At 39.8% G+C, this 16,842-nt stretch overlaps 1 protein-coding gene across 2 annotated transcripts in view; it reads right to left on the reverse strand.

The window, feature by feature from the left end:
* Positions 1-16,842, reverse strand: part of EGFLAM (EGF like, fibronectin type III and laminin G domains) — a 73,023-nt gene that overhangs the window by 44,303 nt on the left and 11,878 nt on the right. Inside the window, exons 2-6 of one of the 2 annotated variants that reach the window (XM_069880093.1) lie at positions 12,096-12,205; positions 10,023-10,106; positions 8,297-8,323; positions 3,919-4,036; positions 3,525-3,660 (exon numbers count right to left, since the gene is read on the reverse strand). In XM_069880093.1, the coding sequence (XP_069736194.1) occupies positions 3,525-3,660; positions 3,919-4,036; positions 8,297-8,323; positions 10,023-10,106; positions 12,096-12,205 (475 nt within the window). Of the gene's footprint in view, positions 1-3,524; positions 3,661-3,918; positions 4,056-8,296; positions 8,324-10,022; positions 10,107-12,095; positions 12,206-16,842 lie in introns of those variants that run through there. The other variant, XM_069880092.1, reaches the window with a different exon arrangement.

Below are 16,842 nucleotides of genomic sequence, written 5' to 3' on the forward strand. Positions count from 1 at the left end.
CCAAGCAATCTAATTGGTATAGTTTTTAATTGTTTATCTGTGCCCTGCTTTTTTTGAAATACTCCCACAAAGAAAAAATATGGTGACAAATGCAATACCTTCTTATTCTCTATGGAAAACACTCAATGCAGAAAATGACAGAGTAAAGGGTATTGGCTTTAGTAATTATTGTTTAGCTCTATTGGGACACTTTCAACAAAATGTATCAATAAAAATGCCAGTTCAACTCTGAGGAAAGGAAAAGTAGACAATTTTCCAACCTTATTCTTTTGTTAAATATTACTGTGATGCTGTCTAACATAGTTAAGAATTTCCTCCCTGATTTCTACACCTTCCACTTCCTTTTCTTCATTAATTATCTTTCCAATGACTCAGCCCTTACAAATAGTGAATTACATGTTGAGGTAAATGTATCAGATTCATGCATTAACCAGAAAAGCAATGTTAAAAGTATTTTTGCTGGGGACATCTCCATGGTCAGATCTGTTGTTTCAGTTTCTTTGTAAACAAAAGCAAATATGACTTCCCAGTTCAGTGAAAAACCATGTACAGCTACTTCAGTGTGGAATGGATTGAGGTATACATCTTTTCTTTTAAGGGAAGTATTCAAACTAATCAAGGAAACTTCCCACAACATTATATGGAACCTACTGCATCCCTACATCTCTAAACTGATATATTGTCCCATTTTTGTTGGCAGAACCTACTTAGTTCACTGCAGCAAGTTTCATGCCACTAGAGATATTAAAAAATCTCTCCTGTATGACAATCTTAATACTGAAAGCTGTTGAGTCCATCAGCGTACCAAGGAGATGAAAGTAAAATTAATTATTCCTTTTAAGGGATACGCTGCTGTAACACAGTTGTTCTGTAGAAGCTAGCTGACTATCAAAATTTGGCAAAATTAGTGTCCAAGCTTAGAAGATTGGGTAGACATAAGTGATTAAATGAGTTTTTTGGAGTATTCTAGATATCCAGGACAATTTGAGAATTTTTTTTTATATTATCTTTAGGAAAAACACCCAAACTAGTATGTTGAAGTCCAAGGTCTCACTTTAGGCGTTTTCAGAAGGATGTTGTTTGTTATAAAATATTTCTCACCATAAAGCAACAGACTACTGACACTGAGCCTGCAATCTTGCATGGCTTCTATTAGCTATTTTGGGTTTTACACATTCTCTTACACACACCCTGTGAACTGCTCAGTGAGCAGTGAGATCTACATTCATTCTCCTAATTTTCAGCACTTAGCCAAGTTGGGATTATGGTCTCCTTAATATTCTCTTATAGTCAACACCAGAGCAGAGACTGAGTTAGCCCCACCCATTCTACATCTGATACTGCCTGCAGCCCTCCTGCAGTAAACCAAAAGGTTCCAAGGGAAATCCCTGTAAATGCCCAAATTCAGACTGCAAGCAAAAATAGATTGCAAGTTAGTTCTGGTTCAGATTAGATTCTGGTACATGTGAACAATCACTGTATTGAATTTTCATGAGGTTTTAATCCTCAGTATCACAGTTGAGCAAGTTTTAAAGGTTTGTGCTGCACCCAAGAGAAATTACAGATTTGCATAAGAAAGTAATTAATTTTGCAAAAGCTCAGGAAAATGTTGTATTTCTTTGACATAAGAGGACTCAATTACAAATTTACTTGCCCTGTTTTGGTTTTCGGTTTACATTGGTTTAATCTAATAGCTTTAACCCATGTTAATAAATTTTACAGTAATTAAAACTATATGCAGAAAGGCAATGAAAATTAAAAGTTAAATTTTTACCTCTAACTTCCATTAGGGCTTATGGATCATTGAACTTTTTCCAAATATATAATCAAGCTTCCCATTCTAAAGAGCACAATCCCAAAACTCGCAAAAACTGTTCAAGCTTAGCTTTAAACCTCAAACTAAACAGTGTAATCAAAATATTGTGCTGTTAGCAAATTCTTTCCTAAAGTCTAAAACCAATGAAACAGTTAAATTTAAATTACTCGTATCATTTGAATCAAACACTGAAGGCAGCTTTCCACTCTCTATTAACAAAAACATTCAAAGGTGTGTTTTCAATGTGTCAGATGGAGATGGCAGTGCACACTTCATCCATTATCAGGCCTCTGGTTATGTGAAGAGGTGTACATAAACCAGCAAGCTCCATTTTCTATCAAAAGCACAGAGGCAACAGAAGTGCAGTCAGTCAGAACCTAAGAAAATCCCTTTCACATCCACCAAACAAATGAGAGAGACAAGATGAGGAGTTAAGATAACGACTGCATTTGAAAAACAGGTATTGGAGAAATTTCACGGTAATGCCACAGCAGAGTTTACACAATGGTCATAATGCATCTTCAGTCCTCATGCCCTGCCTCCCACTTCTGTCAGCATTGGATGGCTTCCCATTAAATATGGGGCATTCTAATTCAAACACAAAGTGCAACCTAAGTTCACAAGCAGGCTTGCAGCCTGGGAATTATTTTCATTATATCAATATCTGCTAGATTGTAACCATACTCAGAGCACTGAAAAGCAATAGTTCTTCCTGTCTGTTTTAAATACAATTATTTTTTTAAAAATGAATGGTTTTTTCTAAAGAACAATGTTTTGACCTTTACAGATCAGAGCAGTTAAAGAAGCAATTCTCTCTTCTTACACAGGAATCTTAACTAAAACCTGTCATCAAGTGTTCACCCAAAGGATTAAACTTCCAAAGGCTGAATTTTGCATTCACTGTAAAGGTAAACATAGGGGCAAACACATGAAAATAAACAGCTTTATATGCAGACATTAGCTTACAGAAGGATATGAGCAGTCCGGTATGAATACTTGTTTGTGCATACAGATACAACCACCTCCTCCTGACCTTTCATAAGCATCTCGAAAAAGCAACGTGATTGACAACTTTTCACAGTTCAGTTCTACTACTGCAAATTATAGAGAATTCAACATAACATAAAAGAAGAAAAATAAAACCTCCAACATCTCACTTTCCCCAAAAAACTCTAAATAGAAAGGCCGAATTTTCATGTAAACTTGATTAGCATTAGGACAATAAAACAAGTCAGAGTCTTGCAAGCTCAAGACTCAAAAGACTTTTGTCAGGTCAAACTACCCAACATACTGAGTTTACAGTCCCCAATTATTTCCTATGGCAGCCCAGGGTATTTCTGCTTGGAGAAACTGCTCTGCCAGAGACTCTTTTTTCAGCATGGCATGACAGGGTTTGATGACAGGAAAAACTTAAAACTTCATTCACCCAGACCATTGTTAGAAGGAACAGCTCAAATAAGGCCTTATTTTCTTTAATTAGAAGGTACAACCCACTGGTGATTTTATAACAAAGTAGATTATTTCTGGTTTTATCTTTAAATTTTCATAGTAATTCCACACACATCGAGAGAAAATATAAGTGTACTATACACAATAAGTAAATAAATAATGAGAAGAATCTATATGAAGTTTAACAGCACAGTTTAGGTTAAAAAAAAAAGACAGTAGTATACAAACACTGAAATTCAGGCTCCACTGACAAACTTGCCTGATAAACTCCACCATGTAGTATTGGATAGGTGAACTTCCTTCACTCACTCCTGGCTTCCAGGATAACGCAATTTCTGAATCAGAAACTACCACAATCTGAGGCTGATAGGGTGCTGCAGGGGGCATGCACTTATCTAAGCCAGAAGAAACACAAATGAACAGCATCAGATAAGCAGACGGGCTAACATACGCTTAAATCCAACATCCAGACTTGGGAACCAAATTTAAAGGTTCTACATTTATCTGTTGCCCCTCTAAAGTCCCATCCTTGTTGAAAAAATTAATAATAAAATATCACAATACTTCACATGAGAGAGGTTTAGGTGTAAGTGACCTGCCATATTACAGATCTGTGCCAGTTCTGTAACAGAAAATCATCTACATAGTGTTACCTTGGGATAAGGTTGTCACATTTCTGGGCATGCTGGGTCGTCCTTTCCCTGCCCATCCATACGCTCCAACGCTAACACGGTGTAGAGTGCCCGGCTTTAGATCACCAATTACAATTTCCTATCAGGATCAAGAAAAGATAAGACAAGAACATTGCGAACGCTCTTCCATGTAACCGGGGATGGCGCTGTGAGCTGGGATTTGGACATCCTACAAGGCATTTTCCATGTAATCTCCTAGGAGGATTGTCCCCAGCCCAGCTCAGAAACAACAAACACAAATAGCACCACATGTTTCCTCTCAAGCTGCAGCTTCACCCCGGGGGAATCCACAAGGATGGCCTGGACCCATTTCTCAGCATAACTCACAAGGTTGCAAAGTGTTTGCATTCACTGTCTGGCTTTTTTGCTGGTGAAGTCAAAGTCACAAAATATTCCTTCTCTTGAGCCAATTACTCGCATCTTTTTTTTTTTCTTTTTTTTTTGTTTTGTTTTTCCTTTAAATCCAGAGACTGCAGAAACTCCTGAGAATAAAGCAAGTTGCTGCATTGTAAACTGATGATCTTTAATTTCTCGTGGAGCAGAGACCAGTCCCATCACCTCTCATAATTTTCCTAGCCTAGCTATCAGCCTTGACCTGAAGCAAGCATTTCCCTTATTTGTCCTTCTGCCATAAACAAGAAAGACTAATCAATAGGCAACTACTGTAAGGGAGGTGATGCTAACTTCCACATGAAAAGTTTCTGCAGCTGAATACAGTTCAGAGGAGCCTGCATAAACCACTCAGGAATTAGCAAATTACTCAGAAAAAAACCTGCATTTTAACACAGGCTGGCACACATAGCGTGTATCAGGTTCAGATAGTTAGATCTGACCTGTAATGGAATATGTGTGTGTGTGTATAGAAATTCAGTATACTTTACCTGCAGTCTGTCTGTAGAGAGATAAAAATCCCAGATTCACAGACTTTGACAGCATTTAAACAGAAATATCAGGTTCTACACCGCAGACTCTTCATGTGAAAAACGCACTTATGAAAAACTCTTTTACAAAGGTTTTTCTTCTGTTTTTCATTCTCTGATATTAAAAACATTATTCACAGTGCATGTAAAAATGAAGAGATCTCCTTTGTCTTCACACTGGAGCAGACTTGAAATCTGCGCTTCCAGTTGCAGTAAAATAGTAAACAATCCCAAAAGTTTATTAACTGCTAAATTTCCTTATGACAGTCTTCTGGACAAACTCTTCCTCCCTATTCCTTGGGGAACCTATATTATTACTACAACATTGTTCAGCAACACCCTGCCATCTGTCATTTCTCTAGCCACAGTTTTGGAGTTCCATCACTGATTTCCTATTAACACGGGCCACCTGACCATTATCCAGTTTTTCCATCATTCACTCCTGATCTGCTTGAATGACTTTGGATTCATCTGAGAGAGTTGATAACAATGCTGGAAAAGTAACTGTTCAGAGAAAAGTAGCAAGAATACTCACATCAGAAGATTTATCCTTCAATCTCAGAGCTGAAGTGACTGAGAACTTTACAAAATGTGATCTGCAAAGTCAGTTGCTGAAAAACTAGCACCTCCTCCTCATGACAATACTGATAATCCTCCTCCTGCCATTCCATCCTCCATGCCATACATACTGTTTGTCTACACTTAAACTGTGTGCAGTTGTTCCTGCCACCATCCTTCTTTATTACATTCGTTCTTATGAGAAAAAAAAAATCTTTCATTATGTATGTTATCGCTTTCACACTATTCAGGAACTTCGCCTCTGTAAACAGTGGAATACTAATGTACTTACCTCATATTCTTACCTTCAGACAGAAGCCTACAATAAACTAAACAGAATTAATCTTACTGACTACAAGGCCAATCGAGATCGAAGTCCTAATATCTACTTAGGTATTCATGTTCAACAAGTGTACCCTTGAAACCTCAGCAAGGTGCTCTCTGACTTAAACACATAGCTATCTGTCTGATTCTTCTTGCAACATACTCTCCACAAACACAGCCATTGGATATAGAACGGGCATTTTTGAGATCAATTATATCCTAATTTTCTAGTGAACAGGTAAAGATTCAGGATGTCCTCAAGCTACCTGACTCATGGCAGTCTCAGGGATTGCTCACCTTACAACAGAACATTTGCAAATGAGATTCCAGAGAAGAAACCCACTGTCTAGGACCCTGGGAGTACGTTTCCTCTCTTTTTTTTGCTTGCAGTTAGAGGAAAGGTCTTAAATACAAGTTTCCTCCATCCCAGAAGAGTCACTGTGATGTAAAGTATTTATAAGGAATTTAAGTGGTATTTGGAAGAGTTAGTTCCTCATCATTTCTGTAGCCTTTCTCTCAACAGAGATTGTCTCTGTAATTTGAAGACTGATACCCCAAACTGGACATTACATTGCCAATGAGGCTTCACTCAGCACCAGCTCCACTTTCTTGTCTTACACAACACTTTTGCTAAAAAGCTGCAAAATTACATTTGGTATTTTCATCAGAATCTCACATTCTTGAATGGGGTGAAGCAACATGATGCCTTTTCTGTGGCAGAGGAGTCAAGTGTATGTAGAAACCATATAGGCATCCCTGCCCTGACAAGTTGCTCCACGTGCCACATACCCCAAGTGTGTTGACACTGTGAGGTTGTGCAGTAAACTGCCTCACAGAAACCTGGATTACAAATTATCTTCCAACAAAAACCTGTTTTCTGTTTTGCTTTCTTTTGGGTTTAATCCAAAAAAACCACCAAAGTCTGGATTATAGTGCAGCTGCAGAAATTATGCTGGGTTTAATGACACTTGATCCTCTGGAAGTCCCTTCCCTGCAATACTGGTCTCAGCCCACCACTGCCCATTTTGTACTGGTGCACTGGGTGATTTGATAGGGAGTACTGTTGCTATCCAGGGTTCTGTACCTGACCTAAGTCTTTAAAACTTGTTAATTTTTCCTGCTTTTTTTTGTTTTTCATATTTATGCCCAATTTCATGAATATTATGCCCAGCAGAACAAGTGCCTTGGTAAACTGCACTGCATCTGTGTTTCTCCAGGCTGCTCTCACTTACGTGTTCTCTTTTATAAGATGACATAATATACCTAGAAAACATTATCCACTTTGCTAACGCACAGTCACATGCGCACACACACAGAAACAGCAGCAGAGTCGTACCCTGCACCAGGAGAGGAGGCTTGGTGATGGAAACACAAACTATGCAGACTTAACCACAGAACTATTGCAGATTTCTGTTGAGTTTGGTATGAATATAACAGAAAGCATTTCAGTGAGAACACCACTTCCTGAGGATTAATGACAGCTGGGAGCTGATTAATCCCAGTCAGGCATACTCCTCTACAAGTACCCCTCAGAAGAGTTATTTTTATCAAGAAGAAAACAAGGGCTCAGCATGGAACCTCAACTCTGAAATGTCACAATCCAGACTTTGCTCAGCTGGGACCAAACCAGATAGTCCTGGTTCAAATACATCCTGAGGTCTCATCCAGACATCAGCCTCATACAGTCCAACTAAACTTCTCTTAATTCATACCACAAAAGATGAGTGAGATCCACTAACTTTGAGGATTTCTCCATTCCTAGAACAGATCTTAAAGAAAAAAATAAATTGCAAGAGTTTGTTGATGTTAGGGATTTCAGTTAAATACTGAAAACACTGCTGTCATCCTACCGTGAGCATCTCCTGCATGCTTCTGCCTTCACATTAAGCCTGATCTATTTACCGCTCATAGGAAGCAGACTGGACCGACTGCACGACTGGAAATAATTAATATGAATAATTCACCAGCTGCAAGGCTATTAAAAGGGCTGGTATTTCTTTCAAATCTGTTTTAAACTATTTGTTAGTCTCCCACTCCTTCCTTCTGGGCGTTCCATGGCTGGCCTCTTCCCACACTCCTCCTCCTTGGCTCTTGCTGGACTGGCTTAGGTTTTTTCTTCTCTGTCTCCTCTCCTGCTGCTGGACTGCATTGTTCTTCATTGTCAGTTTGTGTCTGACTGCCTAGCTGCCTCTGTCCTCTGTAGGTCCTCACAGCCTGGATATAGCTCATTTTTTACACAAATTACCTCCAGGAAAACAAGATCTCCAAAAATATTTTTGACAGCTGATAGGAAAGTTTATACATTGCTAAAAACAGAGCCACTATTCCCACATATGTCCATGTTCTTCACTTCTGGATTTTGAGCTTTAAAGACTATTTGGTACATTTTGACTATAAAAGATTCTGTATAAGCGCTAAGTAGAATCAACATTTGAGATCAATTTTTGTGTGTTAATCTGTGGAAAGACCAGGTCAGAAACACTCAATTTCATTTTAAATCACAGTTGCAACCAAGTTTCAAGTGAAGCAATACTTACAAAAATTGCTTTTCCTTCAAGCTGACCCTGGAAAAAAGTGAAATAGGACTTGTTAATGATACGATATACTAAAAAGTGACAGCAAAGCCACATAAACAGACCAAAAAAGGCCAGTGCTGCAGCATATAGTAGTCAGTGTGGCTGTGTCTATTATTCACCTGCATGATTACTGGGATCCAGACGCTGCTCTCCCAATGAGTAAGAATTACTGATGTCAGGATTAAGATAAAAAAGCAATATGCTGTTTGATATTTGTTGGCACTACTAGGAAGAATGTTTTTCAGGAAAAGAACCAAGTGAGGAATACAGAGAGATAAAGATCAGAAGGGAGAAAATAATGCATAAGTAAAGAAAGAGTATATCATGGCAATGGGATTCTTTCACTTGCCATAACCCTAGAAACCTGCAGGAGTCAGAACTGACAAAAAATGATACAAAACTGCAGGAAACCTGAGCATCCCTTTCACTCACAGTTCTCATGGGGAGGTTTCTGAGCACTGCTTAGCAGGATCAGGAAATATCAGTGACTGTATATCACTGAAACATATCAGATGGGGAGGCTGAAGGCAGAAGAGTGAGGAAATGAAGAATTACAACAAGTAGAAGAGAAAGAAGGGAAAAAAAATGAAATGTGAAGAATCACAAATAAAGATTGGAAAGCCTGCAATGCTCCTCTCCATCCTCACGTAAGGTTTTGATCCCTGTGCTGGTAACATTGCTGTCTCATGGAAAGACAGCCCTTTGCAGAGCATGGCATGAAAGTTCTCCCCTCACGGCACCCAACTAGCAACACTCCTTTGCTCTCTGCCTCAGCAGGGGCTGGAAGATCTCTGTTTCTTACTGAACTTAAAAAGCAGCTTCTCCACTCTGAGAAAGTGCTAGCATATTTCAAGAATACCTTTTAAAAACAGACAGTATTAAAACTATGCAGAAGCATGGAGGAAATGCTTCCATCATAGCACTAAATGCTCAGCCATGCGGCCGAAGAGGATAGGCGGTGTTCAGTTGCAAACAGAAAAGAAAGGGAAACTAAACAGAAAAAGGGAATGAGGAAAAAGAAGTGGAGAGTGAAATAAAGCAAAGTAAGAAAGTAGAGGAGCGATAAAAAGCAAAACAGAACTAAAAGAAAGGAGAAGAATAGAAAGCAGGGAGGAAAAATAATGCTTTCAAAAAAAAAAAAAACAGAGTTGAGGGAATCTTCCAGGAGATGGACTTGCACAACTGCTACTAAAGCAGCATTATTAAACTTTAAATTCTGTATTTCAAGAGGCCACAGCATCAAGTAGAGACAAAAATACATCAAAGATAGTGTTTCCTTTAACTCATACACTTACCTGTGTGAGATACTGCAATACACATATACTGATATTGAAACTCTGATTGCACATAGACTTGCAATTCCACTTCTGCATGTGGAACTGCACAAAAAATGTATGCATATTTGAAATCAAAGTTCTGTTTTAGCAGATGCCCAATGTCAGTACTAGGAAGACACAAGCAAGTCCCACTAGTTTTACATGATAAACTAGTTCGACAAAAAGGAGCAGAAGTCTTTCACACTAACTGGATTAGACAAAAACATTGCCATTTCCTTTTGCTTAACACTGAGGGAAGATCGGGGGCTTGGATCCTTGGCATAGTTCACAAACCGGTAGCAAGTAAACAGTTGCAAGTTCCCATTTGTAAGCTCCTCTCCAATGCTCTATTAATGAAAAGAAGTACTCACCATGCTAAGCATATCCAAACTCAGGGGAACATCATGTGAGAGCTGTTTAACTGCTTTGTCATTTTCAACTTCTGAGTAAAAGACCTTGCGAAGAAGATAGAGTCAAGTTGGTTAAAGCAATAATGTAATGATTCAGAATGACTTAAAACCAAATGCATTTTTATTACACTGTGGACAGCATTTGAGTATATGGTCCCCTGCCTTTTCAAAAGCACGAAAAGCTAACACCTTTTAACATTCCCTTCATATTAGCTAGAATTCATCCATAGGACCAAAGGACAGCATATACACTGAGCTGAGGTGAAACACAGCCTAGCTTTCAGGGCAGATTTGAACTGACAACTTTAGTTGTGCATCATTTGGGCATGGTCAGCTTGGCCAGCTGAAGATCTGTGGGACCAGTCCGCACGTTAGGTATTTTATTATATATAAGGAAAATGATGACATCACATGATTATGTCATTATAAAAATTGCTTTATCATAAATGTCTCTCCATGCCTGCTGCTGCGTACTGAGACTAATTAGCCAAGGAGAGTCTAATTTCCTGTGCGCAGAGACACTGAGATGCCAGAGGGTCAAAAGCTAACATGAAGAGATAAATGTTTCGGTATAGCCCTATCAATGCTGTTTGGTTTTACTATCATACCACACATGAGCTTAAGGCTTAAAAGTAAATTAGGGTTTGAATGGTTGACATACTACATGAACAGTAAAAATTATTTATGATTTGTGACTACAGAGGATTGCAACTGTTTGAAAAATATCATGACCTACAGAAAAGCCACATACTCAATGCACCTCTGTCTTCACGCAGAAGAATGGATCTAACTACACACAGAGCCCGGCCAAGGCAGGTTCTGGACACAGCAAGTGGCACAACTTCTGGCCACAGCTTCTCAGCAGTAGATAACAATAAAAACAACCCTGCAGCTGGGTTGTGCTAGTGTCATCTACAAGACCATGGGATGAATGGGCATGCATATGAGAAATTTTCTCACTGTTTTAGCATGCATTAATAAAAAAGGTAGTCAGAACTTTAATGCTTCCTACCTTTTTAAACAGAACTGAATTTTGGATTATATTTTTCTGGAATTTCAGAAGTTTCCACAGAAAATGCTAACAAACCCAACTGCTATTTGTTTTTTTTTGTTAAAAGGGAAACCAAACAATTCTAGTTGGTATCCCACATCCTTGGTGCTAATTCCCTGCTGACTAGCTTCTATTTTGGGACTGAGACCGATTGGCATGGAATACCCGTTAAAGTAATACCTAGTAAACATGAATAAATGGCAGATTGGTCTCATAGTTTTTCTACTTGCACAATAAAACATAGTACCCAGATTAGGCTAGCCATTTCTCTCTGCACAACAGGCAGAAGGTAAGGCAGCAGAGACTCAGAGCAGATCAGACCCTCCTCTAAAAAACTGCTGCATAAAAAAGGAAGATGACCCTACTCCTTTAAGGAAAATTCACTACAGAGGCATGAGGGAATCAAAAAAAAACCCCATCTCTTGACATTTAGGCTGTGGCTGGGCTCCCAGTAATGCTGTACAGTACAGTATCTATCAGGAGAAGAGACATCACAAAACTCTCCTACCCTTGTATGTGCTGTCTCTAGGAAGTTTTAGAGGTGTAATTTATATAAGCTATTTCTGGAAACACAGTCCTCAGGCTTGAAGTATGGGTCAAAGGATCTGAACAGCCCTGAAATCGCCACAAATCTCCCTTCGCTTGTACAGCGTAATATCAATCTGCTTGGCTCTACTTCTTTATTAGCTGCAAAAGATATTGAGATCCTTGCAGGAAAACCACAACAGAAGAGCTATATCCACTACAAGTCCTTGCCATCCAAGCCAAATTTGCATTATAGCCTGCTTCTGAAATATGAATTACTTGCTTCTTAAAGTTACAGCTCAATCCATTGAAATGCACTGTCCCCTGGCTGCGTTCTGGGCAATGGCAGGATTTCTTATAAGAAGAGGCTCTTCTGCTTGCTTCACCATGTTGTGTGCATCATCTGAGGCCTTGTAGGGTTTTGAAATCTTCTACTACCAGTAGAGAGGATGACTTACCGTATACCCTGTGATGGTGCTCGCATGCTGCTTTGGCATCCTCCATTGCACGCTGAATGCTGTGCAGTTCAGTGAATCCAGCAGTATATCAAGAGGAGGCCCCAGCCTATCTGCTCAAAGCAAAGCGACATTGTATAAGAAGCCACAGGATATAAAACCTCTCCCTTGTTCCAAACTTTCAAACATAGCCTACTGCTCAGATTTGACTTGGGTGGACCTTCTCCCTCTCTACCTCTGCCTTCCAAGGCAGTGGTGAGATACCAGGGAAAAAGGAGTAAAGCAGTACATCTCCTTTCTCACTGTCAGGGAGCTATTGATCAGCCCAGGACACCCCACGAACAACTTCAGCCTCCCTCTCACTGTCCCCTCGCCAAGGTTCATGTCCAACACCACCCTGGTGTGAGGAAACCAAACCAAACCCAAAACATGCCTTCTCTTCAGCCCTTTGCTTCCTTGACACAGGACAAGAGAACCCCTCCATGGGCCACTAAGAGGTCTCCCAGTCACCACCAGCCTCTGTAGTAACCTCAATTCCTTCAAGACAGCTACAGACAGGAAGGACAATGATTAAAGTCAGAAGCAAGTTTAGTCTGATGAAAAGAGCACAAAAGACTCCTCAGTTCCTGACTGCCCCTCTCCTTATACAGGATAAATCAATGAGATCTCTTGCCACCACATTGTCAGTGCTGCCACAAGCAACCCAGCATCTCATCAGCTGCAGCAGGAAGAGGGCATTTTTGTATTGCTACACTGGTCTCACAGCACCTATCCGTCTCCTTCTCATCCCATGGCATTTCAGTACAACGGCTAATTCAACTACTGCAAATAAAAAAAAGGCTGGTTAAGAAGGAAACTCTGAGATCCATATCTAGTAACACGTTAGCAGCTGCATTTACTGCCTCAGAAAGGGGCAGGTGGAGAAGCATGTCTGCTCTTTAATACAAGCAAGATTTTTAACACAACTTCTCCAAACCACCACCATCCAAGCTCCTGAAATCAAACCCACATAAAAATCAACTATAACAGAGAACTGATACAGATATTTTAACAATTACTTCATTTTTTTTCAAGGCAACAGTTTCAATATACATAGTAGGTTTGCATACTTTTTCCTCCAAATATAAAAAGTAAAGGAAACCCTTTTTTCCACTAGCTCAGACAAAGTATCAAGTGAAAACAAGCTACTATAAAGGTCATTTTTAGATGTGAAGTAAGCCTATGTCAGATTTACACTTGTCACTTCCATCAACATATTTGATTTGAAGCTAAATACAAAACAGCTTACAAACTCTCTTCAAGATTAATTGGTATCACTACTCTAGTAGTTAAAACAAGAGCAGAACTGATAATCTGATCCTCTTCAAACTGAACTTAAGTTTTCCCACTCCTAGGAAATCTTTTGGTTTCTGTTTCTTAATTTGAGTGAGCAAGTGTGGCCAATCAGGGTCCACACCACTCAGTTAACACCAATGACTCCTTATTTTCTTGGCCCTTTTATCTATTACTTCTCTTCAATGCTAAAAGAAATCCTGGACAGTACTTAGGTACAACCAACTATAAATATATAAATGAGGTTTAAGACATCCTAACTTCCCTTGCCATTTGGTCCCTACACCTGAAGCTTCAGCCAGCCTTATCGTGCAGCATTCTTACCTGCATGAATTGTCCTCATTCCCTGAAATAATCTAATCTGAGCTAATGGAAGCATGCACAAGAATTACAGTCTGCCCTAACAGGCTCCTACTCCATAAATACAAACCACCAGCCAGACTCACTGTTTCCCTTCAGGCCTCATATTTCCCTCGTATTTCCCAGGGGTTAAAACAGGAAGCTGCAATTCCCTCCGAGTCCCTTTCTAGGGATATCACTGGAAGCTCCATTTCCCTAGCTCCCACAGAAGGAGCACAGAGATGCTGAGCACATTTCAAATAAACAAATAACCCCCCAGTGCTTCAGGCAATGTGGTTGAGCAACCCGTAAACTATTAAAAATGTTCCTTAGATTCTGGAAAATACCCAGAACCCAAAGAAGGGACATACACACATCCATACTGTCTGTACTGCCCATGGTCAAGACTCAGACTCCTAAGAAAGTCTACCTGGAAAAGTGTGGAGAACAGCACAGTTCACAGACTATGCCTGTAAATCACTACAGACAACTTCTGGGAATGGATGGAAAGGAGTTTAACCATATGGATGAGGGCCCATCCACACCATGCTACTTGCTTTCTGGGCCCTCACATATTTTATTCATTAGCACAGACTTAGTCTCATGAATCCCTGCTTGGTTCAGCGGCTGCATTCAGCCGTAGCTGGACCATGCATGATACACCATGTACCACCCACCACCTGAAGAGGCAGAGAAGAGCAGCCAGGGCTGTTGTATTGCTGTCTACCTAGGCAGCATTTCACATTCAGAAAACACCTTTACCATCTTAACAATACCTGGTGAGACAGATTAGTATCAGAGCTGCAAGAGTAGTAAAGCAGTAAAATCTCCCCTCAACATTCACTCTTAACATATTCATGATACCCTTGTGTTACTTTCAGGAGAGGCTCTCTGAGACAAGTTTGCTGGAAGGCGTACTTGCTGAAATAACTGTTTTCAACTACCAACAACAAATACTCATAAAAAGGCAGGCTTCAAATTCATATTCTGAATTCACTATAGGCCAACAAAATTATTTACAGAAAGTATTTGGCGAATAATTTGGAATAACAAATATATTTGAAAAAAAATGCAATCCATTTGCAGACTATCTGCAAACAGAGAGGCAGTATCTGTTTAATAAGGAGCCACACCATGAATTATTTACCCAGCCCTAATAAACACTACTATCTCCAGTTTGCAGATGATGAAAGAGACAGAGAGAGCCAAATACTGACGTCAGTTACCCTGGCCTGTGAATTGGCGCTGGAGGAGTATATACAAACTTAGGCAAGGGAAGATGCAAGCAAGGAGCTGGAAAGGTGTACATTACATCCTCCTTGCTTAATTAACCCTAGAAGTCAGGGAAATTTCGTAATGCAACAAAGATGGTGGCAGGGGGCATGCTTTGGAACCAGATGTGAGCACCATCTGAACCTAGTGCTGTCTTTGTGAGATGCTTCAGATGATGCTCAGCAGTCAAATGATTGTTTGTGGAGTGTGCAGGATCCACTCACCACACTGCTCTCCCGGTAACAAAAGCACACAATAAACGGGCACACAGTGCTCACCCCACTGGGGACCACTCTGCCTCCTGATTAAACTGGGAGCCGAGAGGAAAAGGAAAACCTGGGCCAGCCCTGCCCCAGGCATAGTTACTTCTTGGGGAGGCCACATTACAAGGCAGAGAGGAGCACCTTATGCAGTGTGGTGGTCCCACGGCCCTCTGCAGTCATTGCTCATGACCCTGCACCTTATTGTGTGTCTAGGGATTCAGAGTCACTATTGGTCACCAGAGCCTAAATTTCACACAACCCAACAGAAAGTAAAAGATGTCCATTTTTGGACTGTCACAACCATGACAAAGTGACATTGTGAACTGACACAAGTAATGTTTATGCACTGAGATGCAGGAGATGCTGTGGCTTTGAAACAGTCATGCTACAGCACTTTATCAAAGCGGTTTGTCTGCTGACGACAACTGTTGCAATACATATCTCTGTTTTATTACAACAAATTATTTTGCGATAAATCTGCACTGAGGGCATTTTGCAAGACCTTACAAAACATCTTCTATTAGACACACTAAAAATGGACATTAAAACTGGCCTCAACATTTATGTCTTTATGTCAACGGTCATGTTTAGACTATAGAAAATAAAAATAGTTTTCAAGGGTAAAACTATTCGGGTATTTGTAGTTCCTCCTACAATTCAGGTCAGAAATATCTCTCTTCTCAAAATCCAGCTTCAGATCTCTGTTAATCTGGTAGCACCATGCACAGTGCAAAACCACAACAAAGCATACTCTCCTCCGCAGCCTGCTGGATGGGAACCTGTAGACACCTCCTACTATTCTACATACTCTGAAGATCTGCCTCAGTGATGATCCCACCTGCAAATACTCTCTGCAGTTGCAGCTAGTGAATACTTAAGAAGGCATGGAGATTAGCCCTAATCAAAGAGAACAAGGAACCAATTTATATAAAAATAAAATTAAACACATTCTGTACAAACGCAGTCATTCTCTTCTACGGCCTGTCAGGCACAGAAAATTTGATAACATCTGAAGTGTTCTAATAAAACTGGTAATGTAAGCAATGACTTTGGCTCCATGCAAGAAAAAAAAAACAGAAAAAGACCCCAAAAACCCCAAAACCAAGCCATTAATTATGGAGGAGAACTCATATATTTTGACTGTACAATGCAAAAGTAAATTAAACACACAAAGTTAATGAGGATTCAGCTGCAGATAAAAAAGGTTGAGCTGACAACATTGTATTTACTTTTATGCTTACAGTGTTGTGGTTCTTGTTTATAGATCTTTCTGCTCCTCTGCCTCTAAAAATGTACAAAATCTGCTAAACCAGTGAAGTCACCAAACAAGCTTTTCTAGTGAGATGAAGAATATATAAACCCTTTCCCTAAGATGGAATTACTTTTACCATTTGAAAATAATAACCATTATTTCAATTTTCATTTCACAAAAGCAATTCAAAATAAAAACAGTAAAAGCCCTTATCCCGTCAGTACAAGTGACATTCCCACTGCAGCTCCTGCTGCCTCTTATAACAGCCTCTGGCCATAAATTAAGCACCTAC

Source organism: Phaenicophaeus curvirostris, chromosome Z, assembly GCF_032191515.1.
Source record: "Phaenicophaeus curvirostris isolate KB17595 chromosome Z, BPBGC_Pcur_1.0, whole genome shotgun sequence".
NCBI lineage: Eukaryota > Metazoa > Chordata > Aves > Cuculiformes > Cuculidae > Phaenicophaeus > Phaenicophaeus curvirostris.